Genomic DNA, 26,361 nt, shown 5'->3' on the forward strand with positions numbered 1-26,361 from the left:
TAAAAAGAAGATAAACTAACCAAAATAAATAAATAAACAAAAAAATTACCAAATTGTAACTCTACTAAAAGATAAGATGAAATAAAAATAATAAATGAGAAAGAATAAAATAGAAAATAAAATAACTAATGAGAAAGAATAAAGTATTAATGATAAAAATAAAAAAATTAAATAAGAAAAAAATGAAAATTATTAATAATAGGATAAAAGTTACTAATTTAGTTTTTCTAGGGTTATAAACAAACCCGAAACCTTTTAGGTCAGTGGTCTATAATCATCAATCTCATTCTTTTTTGCGCCAAAAACCTAATATGTGGGAGCAGATGATGATGTCCATAATTGAAATATTTTTCTTAATCGATCGTCAATTTTTTACTCGAAATAATTATAAAAATTTACATAAATAAGAGCGACAATATTTAACTAATGGATATGATTTTTTTTAAAAAATCACTAATTGAATTAAAGTGGAAACAAAAAACTATTTTATTTTTTTCCCCAAAATACTATTTTTAAAAAAAGACAATTCTTTATTGATAATTCATGTGACTCAGTTGGAAGAGTTAACATTCACGCTTTACATCATTTGGAATATTGTATCACAGAATGCACATAGTTTACTAAAGTTTTCTCTGTCACGCTAAAAGGCCTTCTCTTAACTCACGCTTTGTTTGTGCTCTTACTCTTTATATATAGTTGTGTGTGTCTATGCATTCAATTCATTCTTCACTGTATATTACTCTGTGTTTCTTTTACAGTTTTGAAGAATTCAAAGTGATCTGTTTTTTATTTTCCGGTAGAAAAAGGTATTTCTAAATGCAGTTTAGTTTCTGTATATGTTTTTTTTTAAATTTTGATTGATGACGAAAGATGTACTTTTGACTCAGGTGAGGAAGATGAATTCAGGGGACGACTATGTTTCAAAGAGGAGAACTAAACAACAATCTTTAAAACATATGGTGGAGATTGTTGAAAAGAGGAAGGAGTTGAGTCAAAGTGGGGATTCTACGAATGGAAGGAAAAGAAAAAAGATGGAGACTTCTGGAGTGGAAAATAATGGGAGGAGGAAGTTCAGTAGAGGAACTTCTGAGTGCTTAACAAAGCAGAGTTTCGTTGAGGAAGTATTTGATGATGATGATTCGTCATCGGAGGAGACTGGTCCTGATCCTGATGTTGATGTTGATATTGTTGAGGAGGGCAGTGATCCTGATGTTGTTATAGTTGCGGAGGGGAAGAGGCGGAGTTGCAGGAGGAGACTAATCCTGATGCAACCTCATACTATAAGTCGGAAATCGAATCTTCAACTGATGCTCTTCGAAAGAATCCGAAAAGATTCTTGAAGAGTCCGAATTTCTTAAATTCATTGTTGATTCAATAAAAAATATCGATGATCGCAAGGAAGTCCCTCTTCCAGAAGAGAAGGAACATGTTTCTTTCAAAGAAACACTTCCTTTAGTATTCCGATTTAAAGACGAGGAACCTCTTTCCCCTGAGAATGAAGAAAGAGAAAAGGAAATAGAAGATCTTTTCTCTGAGATGAACATGTGCATCTTGGAATCAAATATTGGATTTACGAATCCATCTGTTTTGCCGATGCAGAGTGGAGGATTAAGTGAATGTCAAATGGGGAACCACAAGCTTAAGCTAGATGAACAAATAGGACTCTTCTATTTAGTTTGTTCATATGTCCATTTGGAGATAAAACACATCTTCCCTGATTTTGTAAGTATACGAGTTTTGTTCTTTCAAGTACTTTTCTTTTCAAATATTTTTGTAAATACATCTTCCCTCCAATTTATTTATAATTCACTCTTAAATTCTTCAACTTATGTGTCAACTGCAGGCTCGGAAAACTCAAGGGAGGTACGAAAGAAAATGCTTTGGAGAATCCTCATCAGTCTTGGATGTTGACGGCTTCAGAGTTCCTGATTCTTCAGCAGCTGAGGATTCTCCCGTTTTTGGAGAAGGAACCGTGTAGGATTTGGTTCCCCAAAGTTCCAAAGCTAGTATGTATCCTCATCAACGTGGAAGAGCTTAGGGATATTCTTTCACCCCTTGTCCATAAATGTAGCAAAAATGTAAAGAAGTTAGGCCTTCCAGGTATACGGGATACAGTAATACATTTGAAACCCACAGAGTTGCAGAAGGAGTTACTTAAAAGAGTTCCAGAGAATCTGGGATCCTTTTATGAACAAAATCTGATGTCTATGATCTCTGTTCATCCTTCATTAGTGGCAAATAGGAAGGAGTTCTCTGAGTTAGAAAGTCAGCTCAAGGAAAGAAGATGTCGGTTGGATCCTGATATTGGGGTAAAAATTAAATTTGTTATTGAACTGATCAGACTATGTGGTGGGTAGAAGGAGAGGGTTATAATATTTAGCCAGTTACTTGATCCTCTAAACCTAATCAAGGAGTAGCTCAATTCTCTCTTTAGCTGGACTTTAGGCTGAGAGATTCTCTATATGGATGAGAAACTTGATGTAAACCAGCGACAGATATCAATAAATTCTCTTAATGACCCTAAGAGTGATGTCAAAGTGCTTCTTGCATCGACAAAAGCCTGCTCAGAAGGGATAAGTCTAATAGGGGCCTCAAGAGTGGTTTTGCTTGACATTCACTGGAATCCCTCGGTAGAACAGCAAGCTATCAGTCGAGCCTACAGGAAAGGTCAGACTAAATTTGTGCATGTTTACTATCAAGTAACATCAAAATGTGAGGTTTGATCTTGTCAACCTCCCATTTCGATGTCACTGGACAGTAAACATGAACAAATTTTGTCTGACCATTCCTGTATGCTCGACTGATGGCTTGCTGTTCTACCGAGGGATTCCAAAGAACGTCAAGAAAAACCACACCTGATACCCTTATAAGACTTCTTCCTTTCGAACAGGCTTTTATTGATGCAAGAAGTTTTTTGACATCACTCTTAGGATCATTAAGAGAATTTATTGATATCTGCCGCTGCTCTGCATCAAGTGTCCCATCCATATATAGAATCTCTCTGTCTAAAGTCCAGCCAAAGAGAGAAATGAGTTGCTCCTTGATCAGCTTTAGAGGCTCAAGTAATTGGGTAAATATTATAACCCTCTCTTTCGGCCCATCGCAGAGTTTGATTAATTCAACAACAAACTTAGTTTTTACTCCAATATAAAGATCCAGCCGATATCTTCTTTCACTGAGCTGACTTTCTAAATCAGATAACTCCTTCAATTGTAATGTAACATAAATGAATTGCAATTACTTAAGATTGTAACAAACAACATACCTCAATTAGTAGGGTTGATTCTTGCCTTTTTGGTGCAAATCTCTTTCAAACTTCCAAATCCCACGTGCTAACTCCAAAATACTATTGTTACTGTCTCTGACTTTCTCTTATTTATAATTGAACTCTTATTATCCGCTTTTGACGCAAACTCTAATTATCGCTTGATTAGGTTGATTCTTTTGTAATAGGCTTGTCATTACGAGGCTTACTAATCTGCCCAAATGAGCTTTTCATGATATATTAAGGGAAACTTCCGCATATAGCCACTTAAATATAATCTAATTACTCTCTATAGTTTGATAATTACAATTCACAACTACATGTTATATAGAGGATAGAGGCGAGCGAGACTCTGAGATAGAAGAGAGATGCGAGAGAGGGAAAATAGTGGGAGAAAGGTAAATTGTATATGTATATCGGTTAGATTATTGTATATTATACAAATACTAGGTTTTATAAAATCAAAATTTATTACCTGCGCAAATACCAAACATGCAATAATAGCCTTTGTAATTAATTTTGAATTATGAAATTTTGGTCACAATAGAGTTTCACACTATTGGTCACCCACCCCGCTATTCTTCATGTACGAACTATATAAACTCATTTTTATGCAGTAAATCACCAATCACACCAGAAATATTAATTGTATTAGGCTTTTGGTGCAAAGAACATGACTCAGAAGACATTGTCAAGTAAAATCATTTTATGGCCTACCACCAGTTATTAGGGTTGTTCAAAATCGAAATCGAGAACCCGAACTGATATTATTTGGATCAACAGTTCATGTTTATAGCTTAGCAGTTTGAGTCTCAGTTTACCCTAAACTTCTAATCGGCTTATCGGTTAGAATTTCGGTTCAACCATATTTTTAATTCGGTGTCAGATAATCCGATAAGAAGTTTAATCAATTACATTTATATGAGTTAAGGCCTTAGACACATTTAGCCTTTAGGATTTACAATCATTTTATAGTTGACATTAGAATTTCACAAAAATATTTCAAAGATGTGACATCTCTCATTGATTCACTGTCACTACTCCCACACTGGCGCGTTATATTGAATATCATTTTCTAAGTGTCTAAATTGAGATTCTAATGGTTGATTTTGATACTTTAAGTGTTTGTTTTTGTCTTCTTATTATAGTGAGCGATTTAGTGAGATATGCTTGCAATGTCGCAATATTACGATCTGCAACGAAAAAGCTATTTTTATGGTCTAATGATCATTAGTGGTTTTTGTCAGTTGTGCTATAATGGTTTCTCTTTATAGTTCATATAAAAATAGGCTTGGTTGTTATGATGAACAAATATTTTTCAAAGTTATATCAATACTAATTTACTTTTTCTAGGGTTATAAACAAACCCGAAACCTTTTAGATCAGTGGTCTATAGTCATCAATCTCATTCTTTTTTCCGCCAAAAACCTAATATGAGGGAGCCATGATGATGTCTATAATTGAAATATTTTTCTTAATCGATCGTCAATTTTTTACTCAAAATAATTATAAAAACTTACACAAATAAGAGCAACAATATTTAACTAAAGGATATGAGTTAAAACTATAATTTTTTAAAAGAGTTCATTAATTAAATTAAACAGAAAAAATATTTTTTCCCCAAAATACCATTTCTAAATAAAGACAATTCTTTATTTACAATTCATGTGACTCAGTTGGAAGAGTTAACAATCACGCTTTACATCGTTTGGAATATTGTATCACAGAATGCACACACTTTACTAAAGTTTTTTCTGTCACGCTAAAAGGCCTTTCTCTTAACTCACGCTTTGTTTGTGCTCGTACTCTCTATATATAGCTGTGTGTGTCTAATATACATTCAATTCATTTATAACTGTATATTATTCTATGTTTCTTTAACAGTTTTGAAGAATTCAAAGCGATCTGTTTTTGATTTTCCGACAGAAAAAGGTATTTGTAAATGCAGTTTAGTTTAGTTTATGTATATGTTTTTTTTAAATTTTGATTGATGACGAAAGATGTACTTTTGACTCAGGTGAGGAAGATGGATTAAGGGGACGACTCTGTTTTAAAGAGGAGAACTAGACAACAATCTTTAAAGCATATGGTGGAGATTGTTGAAAAGAGGAACGAGTTGAGTCAAAGTGGGGATTCTACGAATAGAAGGAAAAGAAAAAAGACGGAGACTTCTGGAGTGGAAAACGATGGGAGGAGGAAGTTCAGTCCAGGAAATTCTGAGTATTTAACAAAGCAGAGTTTCATTGAGGAAGTATCTAATGATGATGATTCGTCAATGGAGGAGACTGATCCTGATCCTGATGTTGATATTGATATTGTTGAGGAGGACGAGGAGCGCAGTGATCCTGATGTTGTTATCGTTGCGGAGGAGGAAGAGGAGGATTTGGAGGAGGATGAGGATGAGATTGATCCTGATGCAACCCCATACTATAAGTCGGAAATCGAATCATCAACGGATGCTGTTCAAAAGAATCCGAAGAAGATTCTTGAAGAGTCTGAATTTCTTAAATTCATTGTAAGTATACAAGTTTTGTTGTTTCAAGCCCTTTTCTTTTCAAATGCTTTTTTAAATACATCTTCCCTCCAATTTATTTATAATTCACTCTTAAATTCTTCAACATATGTGTCATCTGCAGGCTCGGAGAACTCAAGGGAGGTACGAAAGAAAATGCTTTGGAGAATTCTCATCAGTCTTGGATGTTGACTGCTTCAGAGTTCCTGATTCTTCAGCAGCTGAGGATTCTCCCTTTTTGGAGAAAGAACCGTGTAGGATTTGATTCCCCAAAGTTCCAAAGCTACTTTGTATCCTCATCAACATGGAGGGTTCGAGTTCATGTGGAACAACATAGCTGGAGTTACAAAGATTAAAAGGCTGAGAGAGCCCCTATCGGAGAGTAAGTGAGGGTGCATTATCTCACACCGACCTGACACCGAAAAAACACGACTGACCATAGTGTTTCTTCAGTCGTATCTGAAGATGTTCCCAAAGTGTCGGCCTGTAGTCATAGCTCCGTCAAATTTACTTCTTAACTGGGAAGCTGAGTTCCAAAAATGGGCAATGGATATTCCCTTCCACAATTTGAACAGCAAGAACTTCTTTTTAAAGGAAGATGAAGGTACCGTAGGTGTATTTCACTGTTTATCCGGTGCTGCGAAAAAAAATCTACATCTTATATGGATGGTGAAGCTGAAATCCTGGGCTAAAAGTAAGAGTGTTTTGGGAATTAATTACGATTTGTTCAGGATTCTCATAGGAGAAGATGTAGAGGGTTATAACAAAGAGCTTAGAGAAATACTCCTAAAGTTTCCTAGTTTGCTGGTCCTTGAAGAGGGGCACACTGCTCGGAATGAGCACAGTCTTGTGTGGAAAGCACTGAAGAAGGTTGAAACAGAGAAGCGCATACTTCTTTCTGGAACCCCGTTCCAGAATAACATCAAAGAACTGTACAACACTCTCTGTGTAGTTAGTCCAAAGTTTGCTGCTGATTTGGAGCAGAAATAGGCTTCTCTTAGCAGTTCAATTGACAAGAATGCCCGAGCGTTGGATGAGCTTAGGGATATTCTTTCACCCCCTGTCCATAAGTGTAGCGAAAATGTAAAGAAGGTAAGCCTTCCAGGTATATGGGATACACTTTTACATTTGAAACCCACAGAGTTGCAGAAGGAGTTACTTAAAAGAGTTCCAGAGAATCCGGGATCCTTTCATGAACAAAATCTGATGTCTCTGATCTCTGTTCATCCTTCATTAGTGGCAAATAAGAAGGAGTTCTCTAAGTTAGAAAGTCAGCTCAAGGAAAGAAGATGTCGGTTGGATTCTGATATTGATGAGCCGAAGGACAAGGTTATCAGGATCCAGCCGATATCTTCTTTCACTGAGCTGACTTTCTAAATCAGAGAAACTCCTTCCTGTTTGCCACTAATGAAGGATGAATAGAGATCAGAGACAACAGATTGGAAAGGAATCCCGGATGACCTGGAATTTTCTTAAGCAACTCCTTCTGCAAATCTGTGGGCTTCAAGTGTATCACTGTACTCTTTAAACCCGGAATGCTTACCTTTTTTACATCTTCACTGCACGTATGCACAATTGCTGCAATAATATCCCTAAGCTTTTCCAATGCTCGGGGATTATTGTCGATGGAACTGCTCAGAGAAGCCCATTTCTGCTCCGAATCTTCAACAAACTTTGGACAAACTATGCTCAGAGTGTTGTAAAATTCTTTGATATTATTCTGGAACGGAGTTCCAGACAAAAGTATCCGCTTCTCTATTTCAACCTTTTTCAGTGCTTTCCACACACGACTGTTCTCATTCCTAGCAGTGTGCCCTTCTTCAAGGACCAGAAGACCAGGTGATTTTAGAAGCATTTTTTGTATCACTTTGGCATTAACTTCTCCATCTTCTAGCATGAGTTTCCTGAACAAGTCATAACTTATTCCCAAAACACTATTACTTTCAGCCCAGGATTTCAGCTTCACCAAATGTATAAACTGTGTGTCTTTTCTTCCTGCATCGGATAAACAACCAAAGACACGAACTGTAGCTTCTTCTTATTGGGAGGAGAAATCTTTATGGTTCAAATTGTAGAAGGGAAAGTCAGCCTCCTATTTCTAGAACTCGGCTTCCCAGTTAAGAAGCAAACTGGATGGAGCTATGATTATAGGCTGACTCTTTGGATACATCTTCAGAAGAGACTGAAGAAACACAATGGTGAGTCGGATTCTCTCGGTGCCAGGTGGGTGTGAGATAATGCATCCTCCCCTACTCTTAGATAGGGGCTCTCTCAGCCTCTCAAATGTTATAGCTCCAGCAATGTGTTTCCACATAAACTCGAATCCTCCACGTTGATGAGGATACATTGCCGCTTTAACATTTGGGGAAACTAAATCCCACACTGTTCCTTCTTATTCATAAATAGCTGAATCTTGGCCTGCAAAAGAATCAGAAGCTCTAAAGATTGATGGCAACTCTCGAAGATATTTTCTTCTATTCCTTTGTTGAGGTCTTCTAGACTGCAAATGACACATAAGTTCATGATTTTAAGAGTGAACAAAATATAAACTAAAGAGAAAAAAACTATAGTACATTTAGATTATTTTTATTTAAAAAAAGTGCTCGACAGAACAAAACTCGTCAGGGAAGATGTACTTCATTTTCAAAATCACATGTGAACAAACTGAACAGATGTGTCCAATTTGTTCATCTAGCTTAAGCTTGTGATTCCCCATCTGACAGTCACTTAATTTTTCACTTTGCATCTGCAAAACACGTGAAGAATTTGTAAGGCTTATCCGTTTTTCCAACTAACACATCTCCATTTCAACAAAATAATCTTCGATTTCCTTTTCGTATTCTTCTTTCAGTGGGGGAACGGGGTCCTCATCTTCAAATCGAAATACTAAAGGAATTGTTTCTTTGACAGGAACATGTTCCTTCTCTTCAGGAGGAGAAAGTTTATTATGATCATCGCAGTCCTTGTGATCAGACCCCTCCTCATCCGACTACTCATCATCAGATGATTCCTCATTCATACACTTAAACCTGTCCATATAGCGTGGCCGAAGAAAATATGTTCGGCCTTTGTTTTGGTTTTCAGTCTCAGCAGGGTTCATCATGCTTCTTTTCCTTCCAGCAACTTCACAGTCCTGTTCAGACTCCCTGTCATCACTACGAAGATTCGGACCTTTATTGTTAAGTGAAGGACTCGCCAATGAGATATCCACGATGAGCCATTTCTCATTAGTCCCATCGTTTACCCATGTTTTACACCCACATTCACAAGATGTGTATCTCGTTTTGGTAATGGGACGCTTACACTTTCGACAAAACCATCTTGAAGCAGAGCCATCCCCTGAATCCATAAGTATGCACCTGCGTCAAATCGCATAACCATTAGCATACTAATTTTTTTGAGAAAGTCGTACAAAAAGAGTAGTGTGAAACACTAATGTGACTAAAATGTTGTAATTCAAAACGTATTACAAAGGATAATAAAATGTAGGAGTGACGAACGAGCGAGTTGAGTCGATCAGAAAACGAGTCAAACAAAAATGAATGAATTACTCGAATCAATTATAAATGGGTAAAAAAAAAGTTATACGAGTAGATAATATGGATACTCATATTATAGTGGGGATCTTATTAAAAGCTTTAAAAACAAAATATTTTTAAAGTGTTTTTTATCAGCCCAAACCACCTACCAGCCCCCCTTCCCCTATATCCCAAAAAAATGTAAAAGAAATTGTTTGGTTTTTTATTTAAAACAATTAATTCTTGGGTATAGAAAAATACATGTTTGAGTTATTTTTCATTTGGGTTAGGTCTTGAGGGGTAAAAAAAATGGGTCATGTAATTTATTAAAGTTAGGTAACTTTTTAGATTTTTAAAGTATAATTTTTGAATTTTTTAATCTAGTAAAATAGATTTGTTAATGGACATAGCAAATAAAAATTTAAGTTTGTATTCAGTTTGACTGTATCCTTTTATCTTATTAATTTAATATAATATAATGAACCTTGATATTTCCAAAAAAATATTTTGTACTCATGTGAATTTTATTGATTTTACAAAAAATTTCTATTCATTTAACATTTCTTAAGTTTAGCTTATCACACAGTTAAGTGAAAATATATTTGATTTCCTTTTCAAACACCGTATTATTGTAAAAAATCAAAAAAACCTAAAAACGGAAAGAACCGACCAAAATCGAAAAAATTGACTTTGCATGATTTGATTTGGCTTTTAGATTTAATAAGTCAACATAATTGGTTTAGATTTTTTAATTGAAATACCAAACCGATTTATGTAGACCCCTAGTTAGCACTAGCATAAATGAATTACAAATACCTCATTTTAGCATAAATGACATACCTCAATTGATAGCGTTAATAATTGTCTTCTTGATCCAATTTCCTTTCTCTATTAATCAACAGAAAAATACATTTCGGTGGTGGGGGTGGGGTATATATCGTCTATGCTATCTTGTATGATTTATTTAGCAGGGTACACTGCGGCACTCTCACTTATTTATAATTAGTTCTCGAATATGTGCAACGCACATGTATTTCACATTAAGTAATTTCTTTTAAGAAAATAATATGAATTTGAAAGGAAGATTATTTTTTGTGTGATTTAAACTTCTGAGTCATTTCTTTTTTGAATTTAACATAAATAATTAGTAAAAAATATATATATATCGAATGTAATATGACAAACTATTAAAATCAATGTTCTTCATGCATTGCAACACCACATTAAACTAATAACTTCAAATTTTTTATTAAACCTCTAAAGAATATAATCTCATATATAACATTGTTTTTCTGTAGTAATACATGCACTTACATATATTAAAGTGTAAGATAAATTAAAGAATAACAAAATAAAGACACAACAATTTTAACTAATTAATTAACATCACCTGATAAGTAAATTACCACGAAATGGTTCTTTGACATTGTTGCCTCAAATATACAATCGGCTATAAGAATCTCAAGTTTTCAATTGTATGATATAATTTGAATAGTAACACACTTATCAAAATTACTGTGCAAATCAATTGGAAACTGCATCTTATATTTTTTTTAAAAATATTATGTTGTATTTATATAAAACTTAATAGAGTACATGAAAAGTTTTCTAACGAATGAAAATTAAAAGAAATAACAAATTTAAAATTAATGGGATAAATGCATATATAATTATATAGTAAAAGATAAACTATACTAAGGGCTTGACAGATTCATGAACTTCACATTAATGTTTCATAATTTTAGGAAGTTGAAACGAAGTCAAAATATTGAATAGAGGACAATTTTAGAAATGTGAAAAAGCTAACAATTCCAAAACATTGAATGTAGGCTGTTGTAATTTGAGTGATAATTAAAATATTACTCCTATTTAATTGGCTTGTGTAAGAATTTAAATAATAATACTAATTAGATTAGTTATTTTTATTAAGTAAAAAGCAAAAAAGTAATTCAACTTTGATAATCAAAATTCATTGAATCCCGAAACAAATATCAAACGAAAAAATAATATTTTAAATAATTTCAAGAAAATAAATTAAATTAGATATTTTAATTAAAAATTATTCTAAAGAAGTGGAAAAGTCATTAACATTTTGATTAAAAATAATATAATTTAATATTTAAATTAAATAGTTAAATATCTTTATAACATTTTAATTTATAATAAGGGTAAAATCGTAATTCATCTTTTAACTTTTTTAATTCCCTCTTATAATAGTATATGATACGAAAAAACCCCTAGGTGTTCTCTTTTAACATGGGCTCGAATTTGGGGTGGACTAAATTGAGTTTCTTGTATTGGGCTTCTCATTTTGAGACCCATTGATAATGCTTGGCCCGCTAGGCCGGTCCAACTCAATCCTTGAATTAAGTAGGGTTGGGTCTAATTTTTTTGGCCCATTTAAGAACAGGCTTTTTAGTTCAGTTGCATTTGGCCCGCTAGCCTCGTAGGCCCAACCCGCAAGCCTCAATGCCAGCCTATGGACTATATATATATATATATATATATATATATATATATATATACTAGTTCTCGAACACGTACGTTGTATGTGTATCCCATGTTATTTAATACCAAACATTTCAAATGATATACTTATTTTAGAATAATTGATGCATTATACAATATTTAAAGGGTAAAACATTCAACTAAGGTTGCAACTTGCAAAGATCAATAGAATCTGAAGAATTTCTGATTGTATTGATAAAAACTTTATCTTTTAATCATGTGGGATACACTATATTATTGGTTAAAAAAAGATTACTACTTCAATTATATGATTTGTCAAGATTGCCAAATATCTAACACTATATTACCGTACAAAATGAAAAAAATGACCAATGAATAAAAGATTACATAAGAACTATAAGATGTGAAAATATATAGTGTAATGGATTAATATTTTCTATTCAATTTATAAAGAGAGAAATTATGTATATGAAAGGTTGTGAATGATTGTATTTAATTGTAGAAGCTAAAAAGTTTAGGAATTAAAGTCATTAAGAAGTGAAAAATAATAAAATTGTGACATCTAACCATGTATTCTCTTCAATTAAATATTGATATTGTATGAATCTCTCCATATGTTCTAACCTCTCTCTTCATATGCTCTAATGTTTAAGTTTTTTTAATCTAAAACGGTAATTACTTTAAGTGCTCAAAATTCAGCAATTAAAAAGAAATTTTTTTAATGCAACTCAATAATAATGGCAAAAGGAATACTCATAAATGCACTTCAAATTATTACGGTAACATTTTAGTGGTATATAAAAAGTTTTCTGTTATGGAACTTAAATTACTATTTAATAATAATAATAATAATAATATAATGGTATTATTGTAGTAACTCAACTATATAGGGTTATTTTGGTATTTCAACTTTCAACTTTCAACTTTTTAATTCTCATTTATAATAACTAGTTTATGAGGACGTGCTTCGCACGTGACATGTGAATTTTTGTAGATATGTTTGAATGACTAAAGTTTAATGGAAATATATATGTAAATTTAATGAATAATAAAATATAACAATTACAAAATAAGAATAAAAACTTATGCAATATAACATTCATAGAAAACTAAATAAAGAAGTATAAAGGAGAAAAAAAAAGATAAAAAGAAACAGATTTAAGAAAAAATATAATGTAGACATGAAAAAATCAGTACATAACTCTCTGAGTTCTTATCGACTCTTTCCATATCCTATCAAAATTCAATAGGCTTCTTCATCTACTTTAACTATAGAATAAAAATGACAGCCTAATAATCTTGGTAGGAGTTTAATGAGATAAAGATGTTGAATTTATATAGATAGAATAGAAGGAATATCAAAAAAAATCTTAAAGTTTTAGTTTAAATATTTGAAGGTTATGAATATGAAAAAATGATAGTTATGAATATTAAGAGTATAAAAGTGAATAAGTAATTAACAAATAATAATAAATAAATGAAGAATATAAAAAAGAAAATTAAAATTAGCAAACCATGTAGAAAGAACAACTAAAGTTCTTATCACGTAATAAGTGTTAATGAATTTAAATTTGTGAAGATAGAGTCATTCTTTAATAATAGTCAAGAGGACAGTATCAATGTGTGTCTCCATTTTGCAGATTTACAACCTTTAAATTATTGAATTTCGTTATTTATCATTAAGGATAATACTTTATCCACATGAATTATATTATTCATGAGAGGGGTTAAGGAAACCATTTTAAAAAAAAATTATAATTATTATATACATATAGATTATAAATGATAAATATTAATTAATTAGATATTTAATTAGAAATTAATCTTAAGAAGTCTAAAAGTCATTAACATTTTAATTAAATTTATACAATCAAATATTTAAATATTTTATAACAATTTAATTTATAAAAGGGGTAAAATAGTAATTCAACTTTTAACTTTTTTTGATTTATGCTTTTAGTAATATATGATATATGATATATATTTAGAATATGAGGTTGTATCCGTAAACTTTTTGGGTTTTTCCTCTATCCTGCACATGTTTGACTTGGAAGAAACAACCTCATCTGTCGCATTCAACATATGAGACGTCTTCCCCTCAATGATAAAAACGTCATGATCTATTTGCTCATCCTCATTATCCTCCTCCTCCTCTTCCACAACGTAACAATATCAGGTTTAGTCTCTACCTCCTCTCCCTCTTCCATAGCTATAACAACATCAAGATCATTATTCTCCTCCTCCTTAATAGTAACAACATCAGGCCATTTCTCGTTAGTCTATTTCTCGCAAGTCCATAACGAAAGGCCATTTCTCGTGAGTCCCATCGTCCACCCATGTTTCACACCCACATTCACATGTTGTGTATCCCAATTTGGTAATCGACAGTTACAATTTTGTCATGACCATCTTGAAATTGAGCCATCCCTTGAATCCATAAACAAGGACCTGAGTCAAATCACATAACCATTAGCATACTAATAATTGATAAGAAAATAGTTAAGTTGATTTTAGACTTTCAAAATGACAATATTTTGAGAAAGACGAAGTCGTACCAAGAGAATAATGTACCATCTGAATCGATAATCCGAACCTATAATTTGGTTATTGGGTCAATGGTTCAGGTTAATGACTTAACATTTCGAATCTCAATTTACCATAAACTTCTTATCCTCTTATTAGTTCGGGTCTCGATTTGTCCATATTTCTAATTGGGTGCCTGATAATTCGATAAGAAATTTAATTAATTATAATTATATGAGTTAAGGCCTTAGACATGTTTAGCCTTTAGGTTTTACATTTCAGTCTTTAGACTCTTTACAGTCATTTTATAGTTGACACTAGAATTTGACAATAATATTTCAAAGTTGTGAATCATTGTCACTACTCCCACACCGGCGAGTTATATTGAATATCATTTTCTAAGTGTCTAAATGGAGGTTTTAATGGTTGGTTCCTTTACTTTAAGTCTTTGTTTTTATCTTCTTATTATAGTGAGCGATTTAGTGAGATATGCTTGCAATGTCGCAATATTACGATCTGCAACGAAAAAGTTTTTCTTTAATGGTCTAATGATCATTAGTGGTTTTCGTCAGTTGTGCTGTAATGGTTTCTCTTTATAGTTCATATCAGAATAGGCTTGGTTGCTATGATGAACAATTATTTTTCAAAGTTATATCGTTACTAATTTACTTTTTCTAGGGTTATAAACAAACCCGAAACCTTTTAGATCAGTGGTCTATAATCATCAATCTCATTCTTTTTTCCGCCAAAAACCTAATATGAGGGAGCCGCCGATGATGATGTCCATAATTGAAATATTTTTCTTAATCGATCGTCAATTTTTTACTCGAAATAATTATAAAAATTTACACAAATAAGGGCGACAATATTTAACTAAAGGATATGGGTTAAAACTAAAGTCGTTCCCACAATTTTTTTTAAAAAAATCACTAATTTAATTAAAGTGGAAACCAAAAAACCATTTATTTTTTATTTTTTTCCCAAAATATCATTTCTAAAAAAAGACAATTCTTTATTGACAATTCATGTGACTCAGTTGGAAGAGTTAACATTCACGCTTTACATCTTTTGGAATATTGTATCACAAAATGCACACACTTTACTAATGTTTTTTCTGTCATGCTAAAAGGCCTTTCTCTTACTCACGCTTTGTTTGTGCTCTTACTCTCTATATATAGTTGTGTGTGTCTATGCATTCAATTCATTCATAACTGTATATTACTCTGTTTTTCTTTTACAGTTTTGAAGAATTCAAAGCGATCTGTTTTTTATTTTCCGGCAGAAAAAGGTATTTGTAAATGCAGTTTAGTTTAGTTTCTATATATGTTTTTTAATTATTATTTTGATTGATGACGAAAGTTGTCCTTTTAATTTAGGTGAGGAAGATGGATTCAGGGGACGGCTCTGTTTCAAAGAGGAGAACTAGACAACAATCTTTAAAACATATGGTGGAGATTGTTGAAAAGAGGAAGGAGTTGAGTCAAAGTGGGGATTCTACAAATGGAAGGAAAAGAAAAAAGATGGAGACTTCTGGAGTGGAAAACAATGGGAGGAGGAAGTTCAGCCGAGGAGCTTCTGAGTACTTAACAAAGCAGAGTTTCGTTGAGGAAGTATCTGATGATGATGATTCATCATCGGAGGAAACTGTTTCTGATCCTGATGTTGATGTTGATATTGTTGAGGAGGAGGGGGGAAGTGATGCTGATGTTGTTATCATTGCGGAGGAGGAAGAGGAGGAGTTGGAGGAGACAGATCCTGATGCAACCTCATACTATAAGTCGGAAATCGAATCTTCAACTGATGCTCTTCGAAAGACTCCGAAGAAGATTCTTGAAGAGTCCAAATTTCTTAAATTCATTGTTGATTCAATAAAAAATGTCGATGATTGCAAAGAAGTCCCTCCTCCAGAAGAGAAGGAACATGTTTCTGTCAAAGAAACACTTCCTTTAGTATTCCGATTTAAAGACGAGGAACCTCTTCCCCCTGAGAAAGAAGAATGGGAAAAGGAAATAGAAGATCTTTTCTCTGAGATGAACATGTGCATCTTGGAATCAAATATTGGATTTACGAATCCATCAGTTTCGGTGATGCAGAGTGGAGAATTAAGTGAATGTCAAATGGGGAACCACAAGCTTAAGCTAGACGAACAAATAGGACTCCTCTGTTCAGTTTGTTCATATGTCCATTTGGAGATGAAATACATCTTCCCTGATTTTGTAAGTATACGAGTTTTGTTCTTTCCAGCCCTTTTCTTTTCAAATATTTTTGTAAATACATCTTCCCTCCAATTTATTTATTATTTAACTCTTAAATTCTTCAACTTATGTGTCATATGCAGGCTCGGAGAACACAAGGGAGGTACGAAAGAAAATGCTTTGGAGAATCCTCATCAATCTTGGATGTTGACGGCTTCAAAGTTCCTGATTCTTCAGCAGCCGAGGAGTCTCCCGTTTTTGGAGAAGGAACCGTGTGGGATTTGGTTCCCAAAGGTTCCAAAGATACTATGTATCCTCATCAACGAGGAGGGTTCGAGTTCATGTGGAACAACATCGCTGGAGATACGAAGATTGAAAGGTTTAGAGAGCCCCTATTGGAGAGTAAGGGAGGGTGCATTATCTCACACCCACCTGGAACCGGAAAAACACGACTGGCCATAGTGTTTCTTCAGTCGTATCTGAAGCTGTTCCCAAAGTGTCGGCCTGTAGTCATAGCTCCGTCAAATTTACTTCTTAACTGGGAAGCGGAGTTCCAAAAATGGGCGATGGATATTCCCTTCCACAATTTGAACAGCAAGAACTTTTCTTTAAAGGAAGACGAAGGTACTGTTGGTGTCTTTCACTGTTTATCCGGTGCTGCGAAAAAAAATCCACATCTTATACGGATGGTGAAGCTGAAATCCTGGGCGAAAAGTAAGAGTGTTTTGGGAATTAGTTACGATTTGTTCAAGATTCTCACAGGAGAAGATGGAGAAAGTTATAACAAAGAGCTTAGGGAAATACTCCTAAAGTTTCCTAGTCTGCTGGTCCTTGAAGAGGGGCACACTGCTCGGAATGAGCACAGCCTTGTGTGGAAAGCACTGAAGAAGGTTGAAACAGAGAAGCGCATACTTCTTTCTGGAACTCCGTTCCAGAATAACATCAAAGAACTGTACAACACTCTCTGTGTAGTTAGTCCAAAGTTTGCTGCTGATTTGGAGCAGAAATGGGCTTCTCTTAGCAGTTCCATTGACAAGAATGCCCGAGCGTTGGAAGAGCTTAGGGATATTCTTTCACCCCTTGTCCATAAATGTAGCGAAAATGTAAAGAAGGTAGGCCTTCCAGGTATACGGGATACAGTAATACATTTGAAACCCACAGAGTTGCAGAAGGAGTTACTTAAAAGAGTTCCAGAGAATCCGGGATCCTTTTATGAACAAAATCTGATGTCTCTGATCTCTGTTCATCCTTCATTAGTGGCAAATAGGAAGGAGTTCTCTGAGTTAGAAAGTCAGCTCAAGGAAAGAAGATGTCGGTTGGATCCTGATATTGGAGTAAAAATGAAATTTGTTATTGAACTGATCAGACTATGTGGTGGATTGAAAGAGAGGGTTATCATATTTAGCCAGTTACTTGATCCTCTAAACCTGATCAAGGAGCAGCTCAATTCTCTCTTTAGCTGGACTTTAGGTCGAGAGATTCTCTATATGGATGGGAAACTTGATGTAAACCAGCGGCAGATATCAATAAATTCTCTTAATGACCCTAAGAGTGATGTCAAAGTGCTTCTTGCATCGACAAAAGCCTGCTCAGAAGGGATAAGTCTAATAGGGGCCTCAAGAGTGGTTTTGCTTGACGTTCTCTGGAATCCCTCGGTAGAACAGCAAGCAATCAGTCGAGCATACAGGACTGGTCAGAAAAAATTTGTTCATGTTTACTGTCCAGTGACATCGAAATGGGAGGTTGACAAGATCGAACAACAAACAAGAAAGAGATATCATTCAGATGTAATACTGTCCAGGAATGAAGAGAACACTTCATGTTCTGTGTCAGAGGATATCATACTAGAATGCATGGTTAAGCATGACGGCCTCCGTCATATTTTTGAAAAGCTATCTCATGCACCTCGTGTGGTGCCTTCGACATGCTTTAATTTTGGTAGCCAACCTTCAAAAGGGAGCAGTTAGGTAGTCCGACTTGTTTTAGTGTATTTTGTTAACTTTGTAAAATGGCTCAAATGTTTTATCTCTTTCTTGTAAGGCTAGGATGCTGTTTCTGTGAGACATTTTCTTGTAAGCACGATAAGGCTTGAAGGACTGAAAAACATAATTGTACGCCAATTGCGGCGCCAAGAAAAAAACTAGTTGATCAAAGTGGTAAGGTTTTGCAATCTTCTACTTGTTGTACTGAACAAAGTCTCCATTGATTACTTATTGAACCATCTGATTTTATGTCACCTTCACATATAATGGAGGCACGCTTCAAAAACATGCATCATATATATAAGCAACTTCAATACTCTTTGAAAGTTAATAGCTTAAATTTATAATAGAAAAACAAGTCAATAAGAGTCCAAATTATTGTCTCATTAGATTATTATCAACAACAAAAGAGACTTACGTCAGACAAATAAATCGAAACGAAGGGAGCATGTATTACATGAAGGTACAACAGCTAATGCTTCTTTAGGTACTACATTACATCCCTGGAAGAAATCCTCAGCAGTTGATGGAATTGCAATTTGTCTTTTGGTAATACTAGCAACAATAACACGAGCCAAACTAGTAAATGGAGAATGGCTGTACCAAGTACATTAGCTGCTACACAAATGAAAAATCCAGCTTTCCAGCTTACGTTATCTTCAACATAGACAATAGCTGTTGATGCTACAATAACAGCAAAATACCAAAAGAAGAACAAATTGAAGAAAATTCCTTGATCTTTTGGTTTATGAGCTAGTTGATCGGCTCCAATCGTCGAAAGGGTTGATCAGGTACCACCACTACCAATGTTGCTAGAACAATGGCTCCATAGAGTAGTACATATTGAACTTTTGGTTTAGGGGTACATGAGGTTGAACCAACTTCACATGGTTTAGGCCTTAAAGAATCAACTGTAGCTGTTTTAGTGGCGTACAATTAAGTTTTAGTGGAGAATGCAAAATCTATTTATCGTGCCTTATCTTAGCTTTTAAAACTAACTCTTAGTTTACTCCTAACTTTCACAATACTGTACCAAAAAGAACATACCTTTCTATATTTACAATAAACTTAACTCTAAGAATTGATATTATTCTTAATGACATGCTCTTTAGACATAGGGATGTGCATTTACACACTACTGATATATAACTACACAACAATCAAACTACATCATATAAAATGAAATGGAGTGAGATAAAATATCAATTTTTGAACAAGAAGGAAATATCTGATAAAGAAGATTATTCCAGTGAAATCTTGACATGACATGCTAGATGAAATTTTGATGCAGCAACTCCTTTCATCCTCAATGGACAAGACAGTCAGGCTATGGGATATCGAGACTCAGAGCTGCTTAAAAATGTTTGCACATAATGATTATGGTGAGATATCATGTTACATTTCCCGTGTTAAATTTACCATCACATATTTTTACATCTGATGAATCTGTGTGTGGCAGTGACCTGCATACACTTCAATCCAGTAGATGACGACCACTTTATCAGCGGTTCACTGGATGGAAAAGTTCGAATTTGGAATATATCTGATCGGAAAGTTATGGACTGGACAGATCTTCATGAAATGGTTACTGCTACTTGCCACTCTCCTGATGGCGAGGTAGCTATATTCCCAACTTTTACTGGTTTTCGACATGCACAAAACCGCTTCCCCTCACTTGTAGTCATATTAGAGTGTATTCACAACTCGCTTCAGAATCAACAAAAGAAACAAAACAATTGTGATTGTCTAAGAAAAGGTGAATTGGATCACTGATATTGTTTTGTTTTCCCATTGTTGAAGGGTGCTTTAATTGGCTCACATAAAGGGAGCTGCCGCTTGTACAGTACCTCTGGTAAGTAAATCATTGCAAAGGATCTTCTATAATCTGCAGAAAAATGTGAACCTTAACTTCCAACGTCTTTGTGATTTAGAATGCAAGCTGGAACAAAAGGACAGCTTTGAACTCGAACCCAAAAAGAAGTCCCCAGCCAAAAAAGTCACTGGTTTTCAGGTATTTCTCTTTTCTATATCAGCTATTCATTAGGTAACCTTATTTTTCAGGAGATCTATGTAAGACCTGAACTCGGTACTTTAAGTCAATACTGTGAATCAAGTGCTTCAAAGTAGAATCACGATAGATTGTTAGAAACTAAACACTGGTCTGTCGAAATGGTTCAATTTTCTGAAGCCTAATCTGTTCTCTGAAGCTTTTCTATCAGCCTCACTTGTGCCAAATTTGTTACATCTTAATATATTGGTATGTTGCTTCGCCATTCACTGGTGCAACATTTTTCAGTTTATCTTTAGAGTTATGAAGCCTATCAAACCATGAGGAAGAACCAACAGAAGATCGTCGAGTCTTTGAAGCAACAAAAATTTCTCTTTCCATATTAAAAAAAGGAGCATTCAAATTCAATTATAAATATTGAAATCATAATTTGGTACGTAGAAATCCGATATGAGTATACACGACTTCCAAAAATGTGTATATAATCCAACACATATAATGTATTATTTTAAATATAAATAAACTCTTGTAAGAACATAGAACATCCTGTGGGTGATGCAAAATACTATCTGCATTCTTCGTAAACCAGGTGTGAATCTGCACTTTCTTAGAGCTCTAATCTGCATTCTTCGTAAACCAGGTGTGAATCTGCACTTTCTTAGAGCTCTAATCTGCATTCTTCGTAAACCAGATGTGAATCTGCACATTCTTGCATCAAACTGTCTGAAACCAGAAGGAAAGGAATAAGATTCAAAAATAGGTAGTAAGCAAGTCAGATTACTACATGTAGCAGCAAACGAGAAGAAATTAAAGCACATACTAACCTAATCAACTGCTCGGTGAATGAGATAGTTCTTCAAAAATATGTCGGAGGCCCTCATGCTTAACCATGGATTCTAGTATGTTATCCTCTGACACAGAACATGAAGAATCCATCTTGACTTCATTCCTAGACAATACTACATTAAACTGATAACTTTTTCTCGTCTGTTGTTCGATCTTGTTAACCTCCCATTTTGATGTTACCGGATAGTAAACATGCACAAATTTAGTCTGAGCTTTCCTGTAGGCTCGACTGATAGCTTTGGAGTTGTGCTTCTTGAGCTTTTGAGTGGAAAGAAAGCAATAATGGAGTTTAAGGATGGGCAGCCAACGCTTGTGACTGATTGGGCCTGGTCATTGGTTAGGGAAGGCAGAGCATTAGATGTTCTTGAAGACAGCATTCCACATTTGGGACCTCCAGAAGTTATGGAGAAGTATGTACTGGTAGCTGTTCTTTGTTCCCATCCAGAATTCACTATTTATCATCAATTTTTGTCTTTCCCAAGTTATTGACTTGATAAGAGTAGCAGAAGCTTAAAGAAAAACAGAACTTTTTTTTTTTAACCCTATTGAGGTGTTGGAATTTTCAAGCTTTAAGCAAAATGCTGAAGTGTTTTTATATACTCAAAGATAAATCGAGGTCTCGTAGGAGAGGGGAATTAGCACCAGAATTGAGTAATGAAAGTAGGAAAAATGGTAATTCAGAAGGAAATAGGGTAACTAGGTCAACAGGTTCAGTTTCATCTCCTCGAAGTATACCGGAAATGTATAGAGAAAGAGAACAAAATTTGAGGGTTTTTACTCTCTCTGAGCTTAAGGAGGCTACAAGGAATTTCAATAGATTGTTAAAGATTGGGGAAGGTGGTTTTGGGAGTGTGTATAAAGGTTCAATTCAGCCTTCTAATGGAAAGGGTGATCCTATTGTGGTTGCAGGTATAAACTTTTCCTTTGATCTATGGTGTATGTATCGTTTCATATTCGATACGAGCAGGGGCGAAGCATGGTAGGGCTAAACCCCATTACACTGTTAATACATGGTTCAAGTTATGTTTAAAGTGTATATAGTAGATGTTGAACTCACTTTGCTGTTAAGTTTCTTGAATTTTGTAAGATCAATCTTGTTAAAAGTCGCAATTTAGAGATCTGATGTGAAGAGGTAAAATGTAATTGGAATCAGAAGTGATTGAGATAAGTCGTATTTGTGTCTGCGTAAAACAGAATGCGCAGTGGCATATGTGATCTAAATTTGGATTGGAATCTTGGAAAAACTATTTGCATATGCATTTTAATGTGAACTAAGTTTTGTTATGCATGAGAAATGGTCGACAAATATAGAATGGCAGATGGTAGACTCACTAGCTAAGCTTATTTCGGGACCAGATAGTTGCAATCTCTTTCAAAATGAAGGCAGTGCCATGTTAGTATTGGTTGTAGGTGTTGAGATGAATATAAGCAGGCTCCCGTCAATTGAGCTAGCAGCACATGTTTCCTTTCTTGCTTCTTTTCTCCATGTTTCCATAATTGATACGTTGAATTCCATAATTGATTAACTTTGTTCCTCTTTACATCTTCTTTTTATGTACCAAAAGCCACTGTGATTCCCACAGGTTTAGAGTTTAGGAAGCACATTTTCTTTTGTTACTGGTTATCTGCTCTATTTTACTTGTCACATATGTTGAATGAGTTTAATGAATTAAAGAGTTCAACGTCCACTTCTGTTTGGTTGTATAAGCTCACTGTCCTCTCTATATGTTATGACGTCTCAATTCTTTGTTGGTTTGTCTGTGGCTCTGACAATAGATGTTGCTAATTCTTCATATACTATGCAGGGTCACCGACAATGGATTGCAGAAGTTCAATTCCTCGGTGTGTTGGAGCACCCTAATATAAAGCTAAAAGCATTTTGTGCTCCTAAAAACACCTTTCTTCTTTCTATCTCTATACAGAACTCTTGGACTTTTTCTTTCATTTCCTTTCTTAATGAATACTTTTTGGTTAAAACTGAAGGTGATATATCGAGATTTCAAGTCATCAAATGTGCTACTGGATGAGAATTTTTGTGCAAGGCTTTCAGATTTTGGGCTTGCAAGGGAAGGGCCAGCTGGTGACCGCTCTCATGTGTCTACAGCGGTAAGTGATGATAATGTTATTTTAATAGTGGACTTCCATAGAAAAGAGGGCGTGGTAGGGGTTTTTTATGCCAAATTCTGTACATTTGAGATATACCTGCCTTTTTGGCTAATACTTGAAGGGACTGCCTTTTTATGTCTTCTTCTCCCCTAAGTTGCTCCGACTTTTCACTTTCAGTGTCTCACCTGTGTTGACACGGCGTGGGTGTGGGATCTGTACCAGATTTGGTCAATCTACTATGGGTACTTTTACCAAAATCAACAGAGAAATTTGGGATAGATACAATGATTTCTGTAATCAAGACAAAAACTAAGATGAAATTGTATAGAGAAATTTTTAAGTCAGTCCTTTTGCTTGTATCACCTTTGGGGATTCTAGTCTTAATCAATATTTTTTCTTCGGAATACCTTGTAAGTTTTCCACACAATATCTCATAATTTAGACATATAACTCTAATTTGTAGACGCATCCCCACCCCCATATCTAAACTTGGATCCACACCCCTAAATCTTAAGAATTGCGCAGGTTAGGCATGTTTTAGACTTCAATTCTCATGGCCTGATTGTTAATACGTAACTCTTTGTTCTTAGCCGGTGGGGACTTTAGGATATGCTGCCCCTGAATATGTGGAAACTGGACATCTATCAGTTAAGAGTGATGTATGGAGCTTTGGAGTTGTCCTCTATGAGATCCTCTCAGGCAGGCGAACTTTGGAAAGGAGCCGTCCTGTGAACGAGCAGAAACTTCTTGATTGGGTAAAACAATTTCCTGCTGATAGTAGAAGATTTAGCATGATAATTGACTCGAGGCTTCGAAACGACTTCTCAATTATTGCTGCTAAGAGAATTGCTAAACTGGCTGATAGCTGCTTAAACAAGAACGCCAAAGAGCGACCAAAAATGAGCGAAGTGGTTGAGATACTGACACAGGCAGTACAAGAATCACAAGGAACAACTTCTACTGAAGCTACTGGTGCAGGTCCATCTAGGCCTACACAGCTTCCCTTACCTAACCAACTCAAAAAGAAGACCATCTCCGAAACTGCACGACCAATGATCCCCTTAGCTCAGGCAAGTCTACTCAAATATGGTCTATACAACTTACTCGAAATAAGCTAATATTGTCTAACTTCCTTTACTTGCTATTTCAGGCTTGAAGACTCCACATATCGCGGGATCAAACTTATTTCATCCTCAAAATTGAGACCCTTATGCACGAAACGAGTGTCTATATACGTATATATATATATATATTAAGTAATATTCTTTGGCAAAAGTGTGTTCTTTTTGATTAAGTATGTTTACACTAGGGAGAGTATGGCAAAAGGAGGGAAGTTTTCTTTTTGTATTATAAGTGATGCAAGTACTTGTAGTGTTTATGTAAATAAATCCATTTGTTTTCCAAGTTATCAAAAAACAAATTTTTGTGACTCCTTATTGAGCTCCTATCCTGTGTGGCACCTAAAAATCTTAACAACAACTCTACATCTATTTTTCTTTTCACTGTAAATTCTACTGTCCCTTCCAGCATCACTAGAATACATAAGATCTGTAATCATCATTGAGTCCAACTCCAGATCGTATTTGTCGTATCAAGGTCGATCACACCATTCTATTGCATAGAGTGCTGCCATTTCTTCTGCCTGATTGTTGCTTTTACATTGAGTTGGGACTGAGAAAGCCATAATGAGATCACCAGTGTCATTCCTGATAACCCCTCCAACGTATATGAGTTCTCAGACTAGGGTATTTCGACATGCGATTTCATTTTGTAATTTGAAATTAGAGAAGAAATTAATATTTGGACATGCAATTTCATCTTTATCAAAATCCCATATTCTCAAAAAAGGTTGATTTGAGAATTTCATATATAAAAATTGACACACGAGTTATAGTTGTAATATATCTAGATATATTTTTTTTTTCCGAGAATACTATAGGAATGATGAAGTATTCATGGAATATAAACATGATGATATAATTACTAATGATTTGACTAACAAATGCCTCAACAAATATAGCAGATTACAACTTTGTTTGGTTTTTTATTATTGAACTAAATTTGCTCGATAAATGCTAATTTTTTTTAAGAATAACTTTGTGATAATGTATTGTAGAGTTCGGAGTCAAAAAGGTAAAAAAAATTGTTAAAAATTCCAAAAGGGCATACCAATTTTTTTTTATCAAAACGGCAAAATCGCTTACGATGTAGCGAGTTTATCCGTCGGAAAAAGCAAAATCGCTGCTTTAGCATCGATTTCTTAAATTTCTTTTTTTTTAAAAAAAAGAAAATTTTAAACAAATCGCTCCAAGTGGAGCGATTTTCAAAATTAAAAAAAATATAAAAATTTTTTAATAAGTCGATGCTTTTGCAGCGACTTACATTAAACTTCTTTTTTTTTCTTTATTTAAAAAAAATTAAAATCAAATCTTGGAAAAATCGCTAAGGCAGCCATTTTTAATTAAATTTTTTTTTTTGGAAATTGCAGCGATTTACACTTAATTTTTATTTTTTTTAAAACTTAATTTAATCGGCTAATTTTTTTGCAGCGATTTAATTAAATTTTTAAAAAAAATATAAATTAAGTGTAAATCGCTGCCTTTACAGCGATTTGATTTAAAAAAGAATTATTCAATTTTTTAAAAAAAAAAAAGCAAAAGAAAAAAAAATTGGTATTTTTGACGTTGAAATCCGGATCACCTAAAAATGGTTTGCTATTGCTTACGAAAATCGTCGAAATTGGGGTATGCTCGCTTCGGGGCTCGTTTGACCTTGAAAATCAGTTGGATTGGCCGTGATGACCAATTGGCTGCATAGACAAGGTCTTGACAAACGTCCACAAAAAATTTTTGCATTTTTGACGTCAGAATCCAGATACCCAAAAAATGGTTTGCTATAGCACACAAAAATCGTCGAAATAAGGGGTATGCTCGCTTC

The 26,361-nt window shown here is 34.4% G+C and overlaps 1 protein-coding gene, 1 long non-coding RNA gene and 1 pseudogene across 2 annotated transcripts; all 3 read left to right on the top strand.

Annotated features, from left to right (window-relative positions):
• Window positions 1–735: 735 nt before the first annotated feature.
• LOC104648999 (uncharacterized) lies at window positions 736–3,651 on the top strand. The gene is made up of 3 exons (XR_002028313.3): window positions 736–806; window positions 888–1,722; window positions 1,844–3,651. It is a non-coding gene; the product is annotated as an uncharacterized lncRNA (long non-coding RNA).
• An 11,852-nt stretch (window positions 3,652–15,503) lies between these two features.
• Window positions 15,504–18,778, top strand: LOC101257794 (SNF2 domain-containing protein CLASSY 3-like). The gene is made up of 3 exons (XM_004246126.5): window positions 15,504–15,575; window positions 15,664–16,503; window positions 16,626–18,778. The coding sequence occupies exons 2-3, from the start codon at window positions 15,673–15,675 to the stop codon at window positions 18,447–18,449; spliced, it is 2,655 nt and encodes an 884-aa protein (XP_004246174.2). The 5' UTR covers window positions 15,504–15,575; window positions 15,664–15,672; the 3' UTR covers window positions 18,450–18,778.
• Window positions 18,779–23,033: 4,255 nt separating this feature from the next.
• LOC101257497 (probable serine/threonine-protein kinase PBL19) lies at window positions 23,034–24,853 on the top strand (annotated as a pseudogene).
• Window positions 24,854–26,361: the final 1,508 nt, after the last annotated feature.

Source organism: Solanum lycopersicum, chromosome 8 (assembly GCF_036512215.1).
Source record: "Solanum lycopersicum chromosome 8, SLM_r2.1".
In the NCBI taxonomy this organism is placed as follows: Eukaryota; Viridiplantae; Streptophyta; class Magnoliopsida; order Solanales; family Solanaceae; genus Solanum; species Solanum lycopersicum.

What these genes read in the sequence shown, in the direction of transcription:
- LOC101257794 (XM_004246126.5), top strand. Translation starts at nt 15,673, where the DNA reads ATGGATTCAGGGGACGGCTCTGTTTCAAAGAGGAGAACTAGACAACAA. An exon ending in AATACATCTTCCCTGATTTT is followed by an intron (nt 16,504 to 16,625) that starts GTAAGTATACGA and finishes TGTCATATGCAG; the next exon opens with GCTCGGAGAACACAAGGGAG.